Here is a 19,686-nt window from a genome sequence, read left to right on the forward strand (position 1 = left end):
CACCACAAACACTACACACACCGCTCACATACCTTCTGTCTTGGACGCTCTCCAGCTCTGTCATCTGTTTCCTGCCTGCAGATTTGTGTTCGTTGGACAACGGTGGTTGCAGCCACAACTGCAGCATCATTCCCGGGGAGGGCTTCATGTGCTCCTGTCCCCTGGGTATGGAGCTGGGAGCCGACAACAAGACCTGCCAGATTCAGAGCTTCTGCGCCAAACACCTCAAGTGCAGCCAGAAGTGCGAGCAGGAGAAATCCAGCGTCAAGTGTTCCTGCTACGAGGGCTGGGAACTGGAGTCTGACATGGAGAGCTGCAAAAGCACTGGTGAGGAAAGACTTTCCGAGGTTTCAGATTGTGCTCTTCAGTACAGATTCAGCTATATATGTATAAATATATTTAGTTTGCAATGAAAAATGCTGTTTCTGTATTCCTACATTTATTTATTTATTCATTCCTAAATATTCATTTATTTCTACATTTACACCAATATAACCAATCAGGCTTCAGACTGAGTTAAGCCCGCCTACCTGATTGACATATGGAGACAGAAATAAATACATGTATAAATTAACAAATACAGAAATAGCCCCTTTTACCTTAAACATTATTTATTTATAAATGTCATTTTTTTGTCCTTCATAATTTAGTGGATCATGGTTTTTGAAGGTATTTTTCTCCAGTTCAATTCTTTTGATTGGATTTTAATCCGACACCAAAAAGGTTGAATTTGTTTTTTGACCTGGACTCGGAGATGAGAGATTCACTTTGTTGCGGCGCTTTCCCTCTTCTGAGTTTTACTCCTCTGCCTTCAGATCCGTTCAAGCCCTTCATCATCTTCTCCAACCGCCACGAGATCAGACGGATTGAGCTTCACAAGGGGGAGTTCAGTGTGCTGGTACCAGGCCTGAGGAACACCATCGCCCTGGACTTTCACCTGAACCAGAGCACCCTGTACTGGACTGATGTGGTGGAGGACAAAATCTACCGTGGGAAACTGTCAGAAAATGGAGGTGAGACATGCAGCCCAGCCGCAGCTCTCTGTAATTTTAGGTTACGGCGAAAGATCAATGGGGAGAGTGGGATGAACGGCCACTCAGAACGGTGTAATTTACATTGTAATGAGATCATTTTTCAGCGTCTTCCTTTTGTGAGCGAAAAAAAAAAACAGTGGAGGGGATTGTTCTTTATGAGATAGCAAATCATGTTTGTGCTTTTAACTGTGCATTTCTGAGAAATGAACTTCCACCGAGCGAGTACACTCTGTAATTTCTCTGAGCCAGAAAGAGTCTGTGGTCAGCAGCGGCGGTTCGTGACCCTGAATAAATCTCCCAGGTCATTGTCGGCCCTTTCCTGCTCCAAAACCCCAGGTCTCTTTGCCAATCAAGGTTGTGTTCCCAGCACAGCACTTAGGGGGCACACGGAAGGCTTTGTCTCTTCCCATTTATCTCAGTACTCGCTGTGCGTGACTGCAGCCAGAACACTGATGCAGCGTAGGAGGCACAACACGCTGTAGTTCCCGTTCCCAGCCCTCTGAGCGGAGACATTGTGAATAACTCATGCATCAGCTCCTGTTGCTTGTTATCGAAGTAAATTCAGCATCTCCAAAGTTATTGGCATTCACCGGTTACTGCCAACTGCTTAATAAAGATGCCCCAAACCCACACATCCTCACAGGAAGCCCGTCCAACTCCAGCATTCCTTTAAGAGAACTGAAGTAGACCCATCCCTCTCCCTCTAATTACTACTGGAAGGACTTGTGAAAAACTTGTCCGATCTCCTTGAGCCAGAGATGATCACACATTTTGGTTTTGCACTTTGGTTTACACGAGAGCCAGTGGTTTCTGGGAAATAATAAAAAGAGAGAGGTCTTAGAAGTGGGGGAGTGGGTTTGGTTGAAGTCACACTGACAGACGCGGCAGCAGTGCATGTCATTCACTGACGGATTCCATAGGAGAAAAGAATTCTAAACAGTTCAGTGTTGTAGTGATTTTTTTTTTTTTACACACTGAACCATATGTGCTGGCTTGAGATCTGCTCAACCTGGGGAGTGTTACATGAGCCAAGCTATTAAACCAAATGAGGAGACTTACAGCTGCTTTTTATTCTACTATGAAATGCAGAATAAAATCCCATTTCCTCTGTGTTATGTTGGGTTCAGCTCTGACCAGCTTTGAGGTGGTGATCCAGTACGGACTGGCTACTCCTGAGGGCCTGGCCGTGGACTGGATCGCAGGAAACATCTACTGGGTGGAGAGCAATCTGGATCAGATTGAGGTGGCCAAACTGGACGGGACCATGAGAACTACCCTGCTGGCTGGGGAGGTGGAGCATCCCCGGGCTATTGCCCTAGACCCCCGTGATGGGTAAGAGCACTGTGCTCATTTCAAAGAGGCTTGTAGGCGACAGTATGTATATATGAAATGTTCTGTACTGTAATAATCCCTTGAATTGATGATTTTAACCATCTGTCTGCAGTATTCTGTTCTGGACCGACTGGGATGCCAGCCTGCCCAGGATTGAGGCCGCATCTATGAGCGGTGAAGGCAGACGCACCATCCACAAGGAAACAGGCAGTGGCGGCTGGCCCAACGGACTCACTGTGGACTACATGGAAAGACGCATTGTCTGGATTGATGCCAGGTACCACTTGCTTCTCGTCTCTGAATATGCAGAGCGCTCTCATCGCGCTGCAGCCACCCACTCACTGATTGCATCACTCACTTGTTGTTTTTCCCCCATTTCTTGTTATTATGTAATTGTTTTGATAAACATGCAGAGGTGGTATGCTTATGTAAAACTACCAACACACAGCACTGACACATCTCGTAACATGAACAACATGCACACACTGAAGCCGATGCACGTGATACCCCTGTTATGTAAAGCGAACACCTCTGCCTTTAACTCTCATCCAGGTCAGACGCCATCTACTCCGCCAAGTACGACGGTTCCGGGCTGATTGAAGTGCTGCGAGGTCACGAGTACCTGTCCCACCCGTTTGCGGTGACCATGTACGGCGGCGAGGTCTACTGGACCGACTGGAGGACCAACACTTTGGCCAAAGCCAACAAATGGACGGGACACAACGTCACTGTCGTCCAGCGCACCAACACACAGCCCTTTGACCTGCAGGTCTATCACCCGTCCAGACAACCCCAAGGTATGTCGCGCGGCAGAATCAAATGCTCATAAAGAAGATTGACTCCCCCTGCTTGTCAGCACGGCCGACTAATTTGGACTCTAACTCAGAGGCGAGTGGTGACAAGCTCGCAGTTCATTGCCGACCATGTTGTCTCCCAGCTCCTATTCCCCCGTAGACAGCTGACCTTTTCAGAGCTGTGAGGCGCGTTGTCTCCTCGCACCGGGAACAATCTGGACACCTCCCGCTGCCTCGCTCATCAAAAAGTCACCTCACTGTTTGGTATTTCCCACCAGCTGGGCGGGGAATAAAAACCCCTCCCCCTGTGACTTAAATGTCATGCGTTGATCTCACAGACATACAATGATTGACAAAATGGCAGTCGGACTCGTTGGAACTGTTTTGCAGTGTTCTGTCACATTGAGCTGCCGCCTTGATGTTTAGTAGCCGATGGCCTGCGGGGGTCCCAGGGGTGTGTGGGCGGCAGAGAGGCACTGGGTCCTGTAATTGGAGGCAGGGAAGAGGGATCTCATGGAATGCTTGATTGACAGCTGCAACCAGTGTCCATGACTGTGACGAGGCAACAAGCGGCGTTGACAGGTTTTGCACCCTCGCTCTCCTTGTGGGTCCATTACACTCTGGAAATTGAGAAAATAACTTTCGACTGTGATACTCTGGAAACTGCATCTCACATTAAAACTATTAGCTTAGCCTGTTACGACATGTATATGTTACTTTCATGCTTTTTTTCTACATTTTGAGCTGATATGAGAGCATTTCCGTGATCAGCTTCACCAGCCCGCCCTTATTAGCTTCAGTTGGACAGGACGAGAAAGTTTTAATGTCCCTCGGTTTTTAAACATGTGCACCATTAGCTGTTAGGTTGAGTTGAAGCGTGACACTTTGGCCGACGCCATTACCTCTTTGAAAAACGGTTTGTCATCAAAGTGCAATGAATGCTAGGATTGGTTTGGCTGGGAAGGATCCACCTCTTGGAGCCTTCGTCTCTCTGGAATGAAAGGATGCCTTTGCCGCTTTTAAAGAAGCCTTCAAAGTGCGACAGCCATGTTATACTGCTGGGGTGACGCAAGGGGTTAGGGTCCAGATGCAGCCCCTAAATTGAGACAACATCTGATTCATCTTTCTCGCTTTTCTTTAATATTTCTTTTCTTTCTCTCTTTTAGCTCCCAACCCATGTGCCACCAGTGACGGCAAAGGCCCGTGCTCCCACCTCTGTCTCATCAACTTCAACCAGACCTTCTCCTGTGCCTGCCCTCACCTCATGAAGCTGCAGCCTGACAAGCGAACCTGCAAAGGTAAGAACACACAAGCACACACCTGCAGACTGTGCACAGAGAATGTGCACACAATACTGGGACATATAATCCGTGTCATTAAGGACCAAGGGAACAACTTTGTTTGCAGGGATCTTTTCTCACAGCTGTCAAGACTCTGGCAGTGAACTCTGCTCCGAGTGTGACACCAGCGTCACGAGCCGTCATCTCTCGTGACTGATTGCATCTCCCCTGTTTGTGCCACACTCTCATTCTAATATCATTTCATATGAAAGACTGTCACAAGTGATGTGCTGAAGTCTTCATTTAGTGCGGTGTGATTTCCTGATGGTTTTGAGGGGGGAGCCGTGGGACTCGATGTGCATGTGTGCACACGCTCCGATGTTGAGTGTCTGTCTAAATGTTTAGCATTCAGCAGAACAGTCCTCAGCAGTGTAGATGGAAGGATAATTGGATTAGAGGGCGTCTGATGCATTCCCCGGTAACGAGGGAGTTTTCAGGGAGTCTCAGCTGATTTAACAGATTTCAGTTGTTTTTTCCTGAACTCTGATTCATTCACTTCTTCAATCACATTCTTGATTGAGGGGGAGTTACCGGTTATCTCCACCTCCCGTCTCTCTGAGGGTAAACAACGCAACATGTTACTGGTTATTTTGACCCTCTCGAGCATCTGTCTCCTGGGATCCGGCTGGCTGCCTTTAACTGTGTTGGCGGTTGAGTAAGAAAACACATAAACTGAACTAAACCTTTAATCACAGTGAGCGCATAACAGTGTAGTGGGACAAACTAGAATGTAATAAAACGGGTTTTCTATGCAGACGTTATTGAAAATCTTATGTTAATTCTTTGTTGCTGATATTGGACTTAAACATTTTGTTAATTTTGTAGATATCACAGAAAGTAAAATTAACAGAAGTGATGAGAATCTTTCTTCCTCTACGTTTCCTTTTCTTCTCCAGAGTCTCGCAAGTTCCTTCTTTACGCTCGTCAGATTGAGATCCGAGGCGTGGACATCGACAACCCTTACTACAACTACATCATCTCCTTCACGGTGCCGGACATAGACAACGTGACCGCGGTCGACTACGACGCCGTGGAGCATCGCATCTACTGGTCAGACGTTCGAACGCAGACAATCAAGAGAGCTTTCATCAATGGCACAGGGGTGGAGACTGTGGTGTCAGCTGGTAAGAACAATCCTAGGAATGTTGGTAGCATCCTGTTTTTATAAAAATGTTTCGATTTCTCTTTTTGAGTAATTATTTGAAATTAAATGAAATGTTTTTGATAACTGACTACATGCCCTGGAAGCTCTAACCTTTTCCCTCTGTGGACACTCCTCAGACCTTCCTAACGCCCATGGGCTGGCTGTGGACTGGGTGTCCAGGAACCTTTTCTGGACCAGCTATGATGCCAATAAGAAGCAGATCAATGTGGCCAGACTGGATGGGTCTTTCAAGAACGCTGTGATCCAGGGATTAGACAAGCCCCACTGCCTGGTGCTGCATCCTCTACTGGGGTAAGCATCATCTCCAGTTTGTTAGGCCTGTAATAGATTATGTGAATGCTTTCTGGTTGCCATTTCTTCCAGTAACACATAATTCTCTGACAGTCTTCTTCTTATTTTTTTGAAGAAATCACTTTTGAGACACAGTGATCAGTCTCTTTTTCTTTTTCTTCATTGATACATTTGCTTTTACACATTTGATGCTCCTGTTGCTTCGTTTACTCACTCCTCAAATCCTCTCTGCATCAAATATTATCCATATCCTTCCTCAGGAAGCTTTACTGGACTGATGGGGACAACATCAGCATGTCCAACATGGATGGTAGCAACAGCACCACACTTTTCACTGATCAGAAGGGACCAGTAGGTGAGCATATGTTTCCCCTCTGTCCTCCAAGAAACTGATTGAAGAATAATACTGAACTCTACAGGGTGAAAGCACAGACTAAGCAGATCAGTGTAAGAGTTGTACATGTTTAATTGTCTCCCCACACAGGCCTCTCTATTGACTTTGAGAAAGAGCAGCTGTACTGGATCAGCTCAGGGAACAGCACCATTAGCCGCTGTCAGATGAATGGATCTAACCTGGAGATCATGGAGGGTGTAAAAGGCAAACTTACCAAGGCTACTGCGCTGGCTATCATGGGTAAGATAAAAAGAAAAGAAAAGAAATATTTGAATAGCAAGCGCACCAAATCTATTAATTTATCCTCTTTGGTTTCTGTGAGTATTTTATATTAGATGGATCGTATTATTGCTTATATTCTGGGCAGATCCATATCTCAGAATCATTAGCCCACGATAAGGGAATGAAGATGTGAATCAATTCCCCTCACTCTAGGAGACAAGCTGTGGTGGGCCGATCAAGGAACTGACCAGATCGGAACTTGTAACAAGAGCGACGGAGGAGACTGGAAGGTTATGCGAAACAACACTTCTCCTATGATGCACATGAGGATCTACGATGAGGACGTGCAGAAAGGTACGAAATATCATTTGAAAATACTGTTAGTACTGGTAGTTTTATCTTCTTCCTCTTCAGAGCCATTTCTCTGTTTTTGTGTGTTTATTTCTCACTGATCTTCTACCTGTTCTGCAGCAGGTATCAACCTGTGCAGTAACAACAACGGCGACTGCTCCCAGCTGTGTCTCCCCACCTCACCAACAACCAGGGCGTGCATGTGCACTGCAGGTTACAGCCTCAAGACGGGACAGCAGTCCTGCGAGGGTGAGACGCTGCGTCAAATCTACATTCACACATACAGTAGGAATGCAACGTGTCCTCAGAACAAAAAGTGAATGTGCTTTCTCTGAGCAGGTATGGGCTCGTTCCTTCTTTACTCTGTTCATGAGGGAATCAGAGGAATTCCACTCGACCCCGCCGACAAATCTGACGCCTTGGTGCCAGTGTCTGGCACCTCTCTGGCTGTCGGCATCGACTTCCACGCCGGTGAGTGATGCCGAGGGACATCAGTGACTATGCAGCCGCACTTAAGTGGCATTTTAAAGCTGTCATTAGCCCAGTGAATCGAATATTTATAGTGACACAAATGGCCTTTTCCTTTTCAGACAATGACACCATCTACTGGGTGGACATGGGCCTGAGCACCATCAGCAGGGCGAAGAGAGATCAGACGTGGAGAGAGGATGTGGTCACCAACGGCATTGGCCGGGTGGAGGGCATCACCGTTGACTGGATAGCAGGTTTGTACATATTCTATCCATCACCTGTGGATATTTCATTTTTGCTCAAGGACGACATTGCTGATTTCTGTCCCTGTGCTTTTATAGGAAACATTTACTGGACCGACCAGGGCTTTGACGTGATTGAGGTGGCCAGGCTGAATGGCTCGTTCCGCTATGTGGTCATTTCCCAGGGCCTGGACAAACCCAGAGCCATCACTGTCCACCCAGTGAAAGGGTAAGACTTCCTGCCAACAGTTTAACTCCATTAAGGCCCCCTGTAAATGGTGTGCAACGTACTTGGAGCTCTTTTGTTATTTTTCACTGAAATGCACCTTCAAATCATCGGTGGTGTGTCTCTGTGTGCAGGTATCTGTTCTGGACGGAGTGGGGTCAGTACCCTCGTATCGAGCGCTCTCGGTTGGACGGCACCCAGAGGTTGGTCATGGTCAATTCGAGCATCAGTTGGCCAAATGGAATCTCCATCGACTACGAGGTGCGGACTACAGCTGATATCATGCTGCTGAAATGTGTAGTTTGTACAAATGTTTTAGGATTTTAAGGTTTATTAATATATTTGAATTACAGCTGAATTATTGAATGATGTTTTATAATTACATTGCTTTAATGTAGCGCCAATAGATCAGAAAGGTTTTCAGAAAGATTTGTTAACATCAAGTGCTGTAGAAAATAAGCTAGAGGTAAAATTAAATATATCCTAGTGGCATGATACCGTTACATCAATACTCATAATCTGCGTTCTGAAAATGTGACTTGAATAATCAGCACAGCTTCATGTCTGGCTCTGTGTCTGCAGGATGGTTTTCTGTACTGGTGCGATGCCAGGACGGACAAGATCGAGCGCATCAACCTGGAGACTGGAGACAACAGGGAGCTGGTGTTGGCCAACAACAACATGGACATGTTTGCTGTTTCTGTTTTTGAGGAATACATTTACTGGAGCGATCGGTCAGTCCAGTGGAGAAATAAGTTTGTTTCTTAAACCATCCTTCTAATCTATCCATACTTTCTGTTGAACAGCATTTCAATCATGGGGAAAATGTCATATTGTAATGTCGTGTTAATTTACACATGGATTTGTTGTCTTTTGTTTAGCACTCATGCCAATGGCTCCATTAAGAGAGGCAGCAAAGACAATGCTACAGATGCTGTGCAGCTCAGGACTGGTATTGGTGTGCAGCTGAAAGACATCAAGGTTTTCAACAGAGCCAGGCAGCAAGGTAGAAAAACACACAAAACATACACACGCCTAAACTTATCATGAGCCTCTCAGAATTTCATGCAAAAAATGTCCATAAAAATCAGTTTTCAAGAAGAGTGAGCTGCCCATGCATGTTCTCACGTGTAGAGAAAACAACTCCTCACACGCACAATAATAATAAAAAATGTTTTACCACCCAACTTTATGAAAAAGCCCAGGAATCGCTGAAATGCTGCATTTAACCAGGCTCATTATTTGTTTAACAACACACCTCATAAACGTGTCACACTCTCCCCAGGCACCAATGTCTGCAAAGACAACAATGGCGGCTGTGAGCAGCTGTGTCTCTATCGTGGCAACGCGGAGCGCACCTGCGCCTGTGCTCACGGCATGCTGGCAGAGGACAACCGCAGCTGCCGCGACTATGACGGCTACCTGCTGTACTCGGAGCGTACCATTCTGAAGAGCATCCACCTCTCCGACGAGACCAACCTCAACGCGCCAATCAAGCCGTTCGAGGACCCCGACCACATGAAGAACGTCATCGCCCTCAGCTTCGACTACCACGGCGGCGGAGGGAAGGGTACCAACCGCATCTTCTTCAGCGACATCCACTTCGGAAACATCCAGCAGATCAACGATGATGGCACAGACCGCAAGATTGTGGTGGACAGTAAGTGTGGCGTTTCTATTTTTTCATCAGGAAGTGCGAGTGCCATTACACATCAGTCATTACGGCAGGTAAACATTTCCCTCGGCTCAGTATGAAAACACATTTAAGCCTTTTCCGTTATCATCTCCATTAATAACTGAATGTTGTCCCTCATCCCCCGACACTGTAAACAGCTGTCATCACACATTCTGACAACACAAACACCCAGGAGGATCCCCTGTACCACACACACACACACACACACACACACACACACACACACACACACACACACACACACACACACACACACACACACACACACACACAGCTGCAGCTTCTCTACCAGAGACAGAGACTGACATCACTTTGTGCTCCCACTTGAAGAAGATGCGTGCACACACACACAGACGCACGCACACATACACAGACTGTGCTTTTGGCTTGTTTCAACACTGAAGTGTCTTTTTAAATGATTCAAGAGTAGCTTGTTGAACTCCATCCTGAGAAACATGGCATTTAAAAGCTCTGGACCAAAGCTGTTGTTGGAAAAGCAATATTCTTTGATAGGAAAGACAGGAAAACAAGTTAGATACATAGGGTATGTGTGTTTATTGATTTATGGGGGGTTGTTTGGCAACACATCACCTTGAATATTTTTCTTTATACTTTCCACATTTATCTGTGTAGTGATAGTATTTAATGAAATGATAATATTCTCATTAAAATCACAAAGTTTTTAACTAGCCCTATTTCCAGGAGGAACTAAGTAATGAGGTAGCTCTGTGTTTCCTTCTGGTCAAAGACTCTGTCCTCTGGTGTCCAGCTCAAAGGGCTGTACCATGTCTCTGCTCCTGACCTGAGGACACACGATCAGGCAGCTTTTGCACCAGGCCCAGCGCTCTCTCCCCAGCTCCAGTAAATCTCGTCTGAACTTCTGAGACATGAATCCATACAGCACAGGGTTCACCACGGCTACCGAGGATGCCAGCAGTCTGGCCAGGATGGCAATGATATTGTAGCCAGGCGAGTCTGTTACTGTTCCACCGATGAAGGAGAACATGAGGGCGTAGGAGGGCAGCCACAGCAGAGTGAAGACCAGCACCAGGAGAGCTGAGGTGTGAGTGACCTGACTCTGGTAGCGTTCCAGCTGGAGAGCGTTCCCCAGCAGCCGCGCATGTCGAAGGAAACAGTAGATCTTGGCGTACATCAACACAATAATGCCTAGAGGTAGGGCAAAGCCAAACAGGAACAGAGCAATGCTGTAAACTAGCTGGCTGAAATCAGACAGAAAGGCGAAGCAGTACACGCCGCCGGACATGGTAACCGTGCGGAAGGCGAACTGCGGCGCCGCCAGGGTCGAGGCTGGGACCCAGAGCAGGGCCACTGTCAGCTTTATGCGTCTGTGCATTCGCAAACGGTACGCACAGGCGGAGTGTACCACGGTGAGGTAGCGCGTCACAGCCAAAGCTGCCAGGGTGAAGACCGAGGCGGTGGAGCAGGCCACGCCCAGGAAGCTGATGGCTTTGCACAGGAAGCTGCCAAACGGCCAGAAACCCAGGGTGATGGCGGAGGTGTGGAAGGGCAGGCAGAGCAGCAGCAGCAGGTCGGCAGCGCTCAGGGCCAGCAGGAGGGTGTCCGTGCCATGCGGGGGTTGACTCTGCTTCCTCCGCCTGCCTCTGAGGATGATGATGACGAGGGTTTGGCCCACAATGCCAGTCACCAGAATCAGCCCGTCTAAGATGGGCACCAGGGCTTTAACCAAAGCCTCATCAGCCCGGTGGATTTGTCCAAGGCTGCTGGTGTTTACCTGCTGCCCCAAAGTCTCCATGCATTCACACACAAGAGTCAGATTAATGTAACGGCCTGGTACTGTGCCTCCGAGCAGTGGTTTTCACAAAGTGGGAGTGCGTTCAACAAAAGCATCACCACACTCCATTGAGACAATCGGTACTCTCACTATAATAGCAGTTAGATAAGTTGTGTAGATCGTACTGGTGAGTCGACAACCTCATTGACATTTAGAGTCTTGACAACAGAAGAGAAAGAGTAAATTGAACTTTGAAAGATAAACAGTCCATTGTTATTCATTTTCAGGTGCAAAGAGATATCTGCAGTCCAGTGTCACTTAAAAAGGTTGCACGTTTTTCTGTTGCTCACTGGCGTCTCAAATGTATCTCAACTCTTTTTTATCCCCCTGCTCTTTGAAGTAACTAAAATCACTTTAGGGCGATAATGTGGCAAAGTCCATTTGCTGAAAACACAAATCAAAGAGCAGGCTCAGAGAGAAACTGTTTTTCTTTTTTAACATGACCTTAAAGAGCGTGCAGGCTTTCCCTGGGCTGCATCAGCATCTCCTTTGTAATCCAAGGAGGAGCCGTCTTCAAAGTTGGAGAGATGCTATATTGATTTCTTGAAACCAGGCAACGGTGGACAAATTCATCCCAGTAGCCGCTGACAGACGTTCCACTTTGAAAACCAGTCAATGCTACAGTGAGCGGCCACCGCAGCAGGAGGCACGTTGTCCACTTAGAAGCTCCTCGGAGACGGCGCGGGCAGAAGAGTTGCTGTTCGATTCAACGTGGCGTTCAGTCATCGAAGAAAAAAAAAAAAAACATGAATATAGGTGGTGATAAAAAATGAAGTAATTCTCAGGTGGATCACAGCGCGACTCCTGCGGTTGTCAGAGAGCCTCCTGTCTCTGAGTGGCAATGTTCTTCCCTTCAGGTTGTCTCCATTGTTTGCACAGTGACCAGGGGCTGAGCTCATCTCGGCGAGGGGAGGGGAGACCGTGTTGAATCTCATTAAGTAGTACTGCGTGGAACAAACTTAATTCCAAACTTCATTCCTGTTCAAAGTGGGGTCGCGTTTGAATCCGAGTGATTAGCTGCCCGTGCTCACCTTCTTCTCATATCTGTCTCCTGCAGCCTGATGCATAAAAAAAAAACCTTATTCCCATGACTCTGTGTTTATTCCTAAACTGCTCTTTTAGTTGAGGTTAGTTAGGTTGGTTTCCAGCGTATTCAGCATTAAAATTAAGGTTGATTATGGCACTTTGTTATTCATCTGAAACATCTATTAAAGGGCAATTATTGACTTTCAGCCAAAGGCAAACAGTTGTGAGTGTTCAGGTTTTTATTGGTGGGGGTAAGTGCTCATAAATGTGGTTGCTAGTGTGACGAATAACAGATGGATGCACACACCTTGGAGGCCAGAAGACTGCGGTACAGTACGGCGTCCTTTTCCATGATGTCGTGTGTCATGTATGCAGCACAGATATGAACAGTGTCCGATGATGTGTGCTGTGAGTGCAGGGGGTCGCAGGGCACAAAAAAGGACGACGGATATCCAGAACAGCCGCTTTATCTCTGCCGTTCACGGCTGACTTCCTCGCCGCGCCCTCTGTCCCTAAAGTGACTCAAGCTGTTCTATTTGCAATCTTCGCCGTGGACGCGAGCGTCCGCAGGGAGCTGTGTTTGTATGTGCAGGCAGTCGGCTATAAAATGACAGGATGATCCAAACTGTGTAAAGTCTTTCCAGGAACAGCAGGCTTGGTAAATACTCAGATGAGTTAGGTACCGCTGCCATTTTACTTCTTTTTTCAACCTTATCCTTCCTCACAGCATTTCACCATTCGTAGACTGATGAGGGAAGATGTGGAAAAAAGCATTTACCGCTGCCTCATTAATGAAGTGTCACTAACGCAGGCAACTTGTTACAACCATGACGGTGATTAATGATTTGTTGAATTCTCACTGAATGTCCTCATTAAAGCTGCTACCAACACCCCTGAGAGGTGATATTATTTTATACTGAAATATAAACTTGGTTCTTCTCAAGCCTAAAGAACCAAAGGTGGAAAAACTCTTTGTGAAAAGGTCCAAAATATTTACCAACTTCTTCCTTCTCTGTTCCGCAGATGTCGGGTCAGTCGAGGGCCTGGCGTACCACCGCGGTTGGGATACATTGTACTGGACCAGTTACACAACCTCCACCATCACTCGCCACACTGTGGCTCAGAGTCGCTCTGTGGCCTATAACCGCAACACTGTGGTCACTATGTCTGGAGAAGACCACCCCAGAGCCTTTGTGCTGGACGAGTGTCAGGAGTGAGTCATTGATATTGAAACTCGGTGTTCTGCACTCGGGGCCCAGTTCCAGTCGTATATCTTTCTGTTTTCCTTTTCCAACAGAAGATTTATTTTACTTCACTGAACCGTAACTTTTGTACCGAGACGTTTTGGGAGCGTCAACATAATGCTCGTCCTGTGTTTGTCTCCCGCTACAGTCTCATGTTCTGGACTAACTGGAACGAGCAGGCTCCCAGCATCATGAGGGCGTCTCTGAATGGAGCCAATGTGCTCGTGATCATCGGCAGCGACATTAAGACTCCCAACGGCCTGGCCATAGATCACCGGGCTGAGAAACTCTACTTCTCTGACGCCACCTTGGACAAGATTGAACGCTGTGAATATGATGGAAGCAGCCGTTATGTGAGACAAAATCTTTCTCTTTTTTTTTTCTTCTTGTGGCTGTAAAAAAAGAAGCATCGAGACGTTCGGTGAACTGATGCCCGTTATTTTCTCCTTCAGGTCTTGTTGAAGAATGAGCCCGTCCACCCGTTTGGCCTGGCTGTGTACGGAGACTACATCTTCTGGACCGACTGGGTGAGGAGGGCCGTCCTCCGAGCGGACAAGTACACGGGAGGAGACATGAAGGTGCTGCGTGCCGACATCCCTCAGCAGCCAATGGGCATCGTCGCTGTGGCTAATGACTCCAACAGCTGTGAGTATTGTTCATTGAATGACCACATTGCTCTGTCACTTAGTTTGACCATCCACCATTTTGCTCCAGACTGAAATACCTCAACAAATTAGAGCCCAACCAATATCGATTTTTGGGAACCAATACTGATATTGGGGGGGGGGGGGAGAATTCTGATACAGCGGCCAACATATTTATTTTTAAAGGATTTCATGATGTCATTATCAAACCTTATCACAGAGAAATGTAATTAACTTGATATTTAACAGTTTAACCACATAGTCTTACAAATAACTTCAGTACAGTCCCATGAAATGTTATCAAGCTGCACCACATTTCACACACTCATAGAAATCAGTCGCTTAAATGTGCCTTTTTTTTATTCATCCATTAATTATTGCCTGGAAAATCAGTGAAAATAGAATTTAAATACCAGTATGCAGATACCAGTATGTGATGCTGGGCTTTTTTGTCACGTAGAGGGAAAACAAATTCTTTGACACTCTGCGTTATGCATCCTTCAGGTGAGTTCTCTCCTTGCCGAACAAATAACGGAGGCTGCCAAGACCTGTGTCTGCCCACATCCGACGGACGGGTCAACTGTAGTTGCCGCGGAGAACGACAGCTTCTGGAAGACAACACCTGCTCTTGTAAGTGAAACAGAAAGTCCTCAATCACTATTTCAGGATCAAATATTACTATGACTTTCCTCTTGATCATAAGGTTGCTTGTCATTTGAAATCAGATGTGTCTCCCTCACCAGCACTGAATATATCCTGTGGAAGTGTGGACGACTTTGAGTGTGGAAACGGTGACTGTATCAACTACAGCCTGACCTGCGACGGCATGGCCCACTGCAAGGACAAGTCTGATGAGAAACAGTCGTATTGTGGTGAGTTTCCTCATGGAGCTGTTTGTTAGGGAACAACGAGCTGCCACAGGTTAGAGATTAATAGTTGATTATCATGTTCAAACCAATTTAGAACGAGAGAGAGAACAGGTAATCAGTTTCAATCAATATATACAGAACTGATTATCAGTTTCAGTGATGAATTGGTGGATTAGGTTGTTTTTAAAAAAAGGTAAACATAACTCTGCACTTCAGCGATGTCTAATGAACTGCTCTTCCTCCACAGCCAATCGTATTTGTAAGAAAGGCTACAGACGCTGCATCAACGGTCGCTGTATCGGCCATCAGTTCTGGTGCGACGGCACCGATGACTGTGGTGACCATTCAGATGAACTGCCCTGTAACAGTAAGTCATTTATGTCCATTTTATTTTATTTGAATTTTTTACTTGCAAAGACAAACCATTGTGAAGTTTCTTTGAGCATTGTTAAAATAGCTCTTATTAAATAATCACATTTTATCAGATTATTGCACATTTTGACACAACACCAGTGTTTTTGCTGATCAAACTGCTGGATCTGCACATTTAAATGTCACCTTAACTGCATTTGTTCGGTCTAAGAGGAGCTATAGAGTGTAATAATTATAAATTGTATATATAATGCTTATAATGCTCTATGCTGTGCTTCCTGCAGTGACCCTGTGCAAAGTAGGAGAGTACCAGTGCAAAGACGGAAGCTGCATCTCCAACTTCAGCCGCTGTGACCAGGTGGTCAACTGTGAAGATGCAGGCGATGAAATGAACTGCCGTAAGTGATCTGCAGTTATTCAGTAAACTTGCTGACAAACAAAACCTCCTTGGCGGTGAGTCCGTTTTTTTAAGGGTCGTTTTTTAAAAATCCTTGTCCTTTTTTCCTCAGAGGCCACAGATTGTTCCCGTTTCTTCCGCCTCGGAGTGAAAGGCGTGTCCTTCCAGAGCTGTGAGAAAACCACTCTGTGTTATCTGCCCTCGTGGGTCTGTGACGGCAACAACGACTGTGGAGACTCTTCCGATGAGAAGAACTGCCCAGGTTTCGTGCTTTCTTTCCCCCCCTCTGAGTGAATTCAACTGTTCATAACATTTTCATAGATCTTACATGATGTTTTTGTCTGTTGCCCTGCAGATAAGAGGAAGCCTAAATGTCCAGTCAACTTCTTTGCTTGTCCCAGCGGTCGCTGCATTCCCATGAGCTGGACCTGTGATAAGGAGAACGACTGTGAGAACGGAGCTGATGAGACTCACTGTGGTCAGTCCTCTACAGAGTCATCCTCTGTAACACAAAGCATACCAGAATAACCAGTGTTTTTCTTTAGACTTCCTACCGCACATGGAAAACATGAGTTACGGTCGGAGTAAATTAAAATAATTTCTCTGAAATGCTGAGCTCTCCTTCTCTTCTTTCCTTTGCAGACAAGTTTTGCACATCCACCCAGTTTGAATGTGGAAACCATCGCTGTATTTCCAGTCACTGGGTGTGTGACGGCTCTGATGACTGTGGCGATGGTTCTGATGAGGACCAGAAATGCAGTAAGTGACATATTACTCACACTCACCGATGTAAGTAATACGCCCAAGCCCGGTCGAGGCGTTCAACTTAACGCGATCTTTCCCATAACGTCGTCACAGAATCTAAGACCTGCAGTCCCGAGGCTTTCCAGTGTCCTGGTTCCCACATGTGTGTCTCGCAGCGCTGGAAGTGCGATGGAGACAAAGACTGTCCTGATGGAGCAGATGAGAGCGTCAAGGCTGGCTGCAGTGAGTGGGACACTTTGAAATAACACCATGAAAAATATGCAGAAACCTTCCATGTCCATTGACCAGTGTGTGTGTGTGTTCTTCCTCCAGCGTACACCAACAACACGTGTGATTCCGAGAATGAGTTCATGTGCCAGAACAGACAGTGTATCCCCAAACACTTTGTGTGCGACCACGACATTGACTGCTCCGATGGTTCAGACGAATCCCCAGAATGTGGTGAGTGCCTGTGGTTTTTGTGTCTTGGGAGAGAAATCGAGTCGAAAGAAAAGAGAGTTTGTGAGAGAATGTGATTGGTGATCGTTTCTTGTTGTGAACACGATATCTAAAAAAACGCTTTGTGGGAATTTCTTCAAATCTTGTACAAATGTTCAGTTTGAGTCAAGGATAAACTGATAAGATTTTCTTGGTCAAAGGTCAACGACACTGTGACCTCGCTTAACATGTTTATGGTCCTGTGAATGCAACAGCTCAGGAATTTCTCCAAACTCGGTATAAACATTCACTTGGACTCAAAGATGAACTCATTAGAGTTTGGTGGCCAGAAGTCAAAGGTCAAAGTCACATTGGTCTCACAAAACAGCTTTTGGCCTCTTGAACATGTTATCTCAAGTCTGCCCTTAGGTGATTTCTTCTCATTTTGACAAGTTGTCACTTGGACTCAAAGATGGACAGATTAGAATTGAGAGGTCAAAGGTCCCAGTGAGCTCATATGAGTGGGGGAAAAAATGCATGGAGACTGAAACTGCACTAGCTCTGAGGCGTACAGCAGCAGTGTAGCATTTCTAGTTTTATTTTTGATTTATTCTTAATTTAACCAGGAAGGTCCCAGTGACTCACAGATGATGAGTCATGGTAAAAGCAGTGATGCTGTTCTGTAAAGGTTAATGCTCTCGTCCTGTTGTAGAATATCCAACATGTGGCCCAGAAGAGTTCCGCTGTGCCAACGGCCGCTGCCTCAACCAGAAGAAGTGGGAGTGTGATGGAGAGTTTGACTGTCAGGATCGTTCTGATGAAGCTCCCAAGAACCCTCGCTGCACGGACTCAGGTAGACCTTATAGTGACCATTTTACACAAGGTTGATTTCTCTACCAAAGTAATGAGGCATTAGTTATGATATGAGTAGCGTCTTGAAAGGCTGAGACAAGACACACATGTAACGAGCCACTCGTCTGTGATTTCAGAGAGGACGTGTAATGAGTCAGCCTTCATGTGCCACAACGGCAAGTGCTTGAACGAGACTCTGCTGTGTGACCGCAACGATGATTGTGGCGATGGCTCTGATGAACTCAACTGCTTCATCAACGAGTGTCTCAACAGTAAGATGAGTGGCTGCTCGCAGCTCTGTGATGACCTCAAGATCGGCTACAAGGTAAGCCCTCTAATTGGTTGTTGTAAAGTATTTTACTTTCTACTTTTTTTTTACGAATGTCTGCTGAAGTGAAACCACAGCAGCTATCAGACATGCACCGAGCTCTGTTTGTGAGAACAAAAAGGTCTGAGTCAATCTTTGGAGTTTTTCCTGCCACCTCCCGATTTTAAAAACATGCATAATGTCCAAGGAAGTGAATGCGAAAACAAAGCAGGAGATAATCTTGAAAATTCACATCAAGTGAGTGGGCGTGTTGATGACATTTCTATGAGAGAACAGAAGCAAAATTGAGAAAAACAAAAAGAACACAAATATCTCAGGAAGAAAAAGAGGTGTCATATACGTAGAGGATGCCAATGAAGACGTCAACTTAAAAAGAAAAGATGATTCGAGAGCTTTTGGTGTTGAAGGCGGACGCCGGTGTCGGATGTGTTGTAAACAAAAACATGCATTCCACAACAGAATTAACGCGTCACATAATCCTCACCTGAACGCTTTCCTGTTGTTGTAAACGTCAGGAGAAAGTCTGGACCTAATTGTGTGGACATTTCTGAAAACAGCTTAGAGCAAATCAAACAACTTTGACGTCACATGTTTTGAGTGGCCAATAAATTAAACCTCCAACAGGCAGAGACAGTGGGGTGTCTGCTATTATTGGTGAGTGAAAAAAAATAGAAAATAGAACAATTTGGAAGCGCTGACTTCAAGCATGTGGTTATGTAAGACAAAAACATGTTTTGGCTTCTTGAAAGTTGGAGGCCAGTGCTGGAACAGCTTGAACTCTGTGTGAACCCTCATGTCTGTGGTGTTGAGGCTGGGGACTGAGCTTCAACTGAAAACCACAAGGAACTATTTAGATGTTGAGATATCAGTACCACAAAAACAAAATTAAGCTTTTGGTATAAGAAAACACTCGTCTGTCAGATTGATCTTTTTGAAAAACAGTGGTAGGCCCTTGTGATTGGCCCAGACTAAAGGTGAAAAGTGCCAGAGAGATTTTGACCTGTCTTCTGTGCTCTCGCCCTCCTCAGTGCCGCTGTCATCCCGGTTTCCAGCTGAAGCGAGATGGGAAAACGTGTGTGGATATAGACGAGTGCACAACCACCTACCCTTGTTCTCAGCGCTGCATCAACACACACGGCAGCTTCCACTGTCTCTGCGTGGACGGCTTTGAACTCAGCCCCAACGACCCCACCATCTGCAAGTCCACATCGGGTAAGAAGTTCACGGGCATGTTTTAAATTTGACCGATTTAGTCCATAGCCAGTTCAATCCTGCAGCATGCGTTTTCTGTTTGGTCTTTGTGTGCAGAGGAGGAGCCCTACCTGATCTTTGCTAACCGCTACTACCTGAGGAAACTCAACCTGGATGGTTCCAACTACACTCTGATAAAACAGGTAAGCG

General features: G+C 46.1%; 1 protein-coding gene across 9 annotated transcripts in view; it reads left to right on the forward strand.

The window, feature by feature from the left end:
• lrp1ab (low density lipoprotein receptor-related protein 1Ab) overlaps window positions 1–19,686 on the forward strand; it is an 88,756-nt gene that overhangs the window by 52,102 nt on the left and 16,968 nt on the right. For 2 of the 9 annotated variants that reach the window (XM_035159832.2, XM_035159838.2), the window contains exons 23-57: window positions 82–327; window positions 816–1,013; window positions 2,162–2,366; window positions 2,479–2,643; window positions 2,919–3,163; window positions 4,327–4,458; window positions 5,397–5,624; window positions 5,782–5,956; window positions 6,217–6,311; window positions 6,441–6,590; window positions 6,786–6,926; window positions 7,044–7,172; window positions 7,263–7,394; window positions 7,514–7,648; window positions 7,736–7,865; window positions 7,997–8,123; window positions 8,445–8,617; window positions 8,744–8,868; window positions 9,148–9,522; window positions 13,421–13,610; window positions 13,790–13,994; window positions 14,094–14,286; window positions 14,790–14,915; window positions 15,011–15,157; window positions 15,402–15,521; window positions 15,811–15,924; window positions 16,036–16,185; window positions 16,279–16,401; window positions 16,566–16,682; window positions 16,782–16,910; window positions 17,001–17,129; window positions 17,818–17,958; window positions 18,095–18,282; window positions 19,314–19,497; window positions 19,594–19,679. In XM_035159832.2, the coding sequence (XP_035015723.1) occupies window positions 82–327; window positions 816–1,013; window positions 2,162–2,366; window positions 2,479–2,643; window positions 2,919–3,163; window positions 4,327–4,458; window positions 5,397–5,624; window positions 5,782–5,956; window positions 6,217–6,311; window positions 6,441–6,590; window positions 6,786–6,926; window positions 7,044–7,172; window positions 7,263–7,394; window positions 7,514–7,648; window positions 7,736–7,865; window positions 7,997–8,123; window positions 8,445–8,617; window positions 8,744–8,868; window positions 9,148–9,522; window positions 13,421–13,610; window positions 13,790–13,994; window positions 14,094–14,286; window positions 14,790–14,915; window positions 15,011–15,157; window positions 15,402–15,521; window positions 15,811–15,924; window positions 16,036–16,185; window positions 16,279–16,401; window positions 16,566–16,682; window positions 16,782–16,910; window positions 17,001–17,129; window positions 17,818–17,958; window positions 18,095–18,282; window positions 19,314–19,497; window positions 19,594–19,679 (5,648 nt within the window). The remainder of the gene's footprint in view (window positions 1–81; window positions 328–815; window positions 1,014–2,161; window positions 2,367–2,478; window positions 2,644–2,918; window positions 3,164–4,326; window positions 4,459–5,396; window positions 5,625–5,781; window positions 5,957–6,216; window positions 6,312–6,440; window positions 6,591–6,785; window positions 6,927–7,043; window positions 7,173–7,262; window positions 7,395–7,513; window positions 7,649–7,735; window positions 7,866–7,996; window positions 8,124–8,444; window positions 8,618–8,743; window positions 8,869–9,147; window positions 9,523–13,420; window positions 13,611–13,789; window positions 13,995–14,093; window positions 14,287–14,789; window positions 14,916–15,010; window positions 15,158–15,401; window positions 15,522–15,810; window positions 15,925–16,035; window positions 16,186–16,278; window positions 16,402–16,565; window positions 16,683–16,781; window positions 16,911–17,000; window positions 17,130–17,817; window positions 17,959–18,094; window positions 18,283–19,313; window positions 19,498–19,593; window positions 19,680–19,686) is intronic. The other 7 variants (XM_035159839.2, XM_035159841.2, XM_035159840.2 and 4 more) reach the window with 5 other exon arrangements.

The sequence above is a fragment of the Hippoglossus stenolepis genome, chromosome 6 (genome assembly GCF_022539355.2).
Source record: "Hippoglossus stenolepis isolate QCI-W04-F060 chromosome 6, HSTE1.2, whole genome shotgun sequence".
Taxonomy (NCBI): Eukaryota; Metazoa; Chordata; class Actinopteri; order Pleuronectiformes; family Pleuronectidae; genus Hippoglossus; species Hippoglossus stenolepis.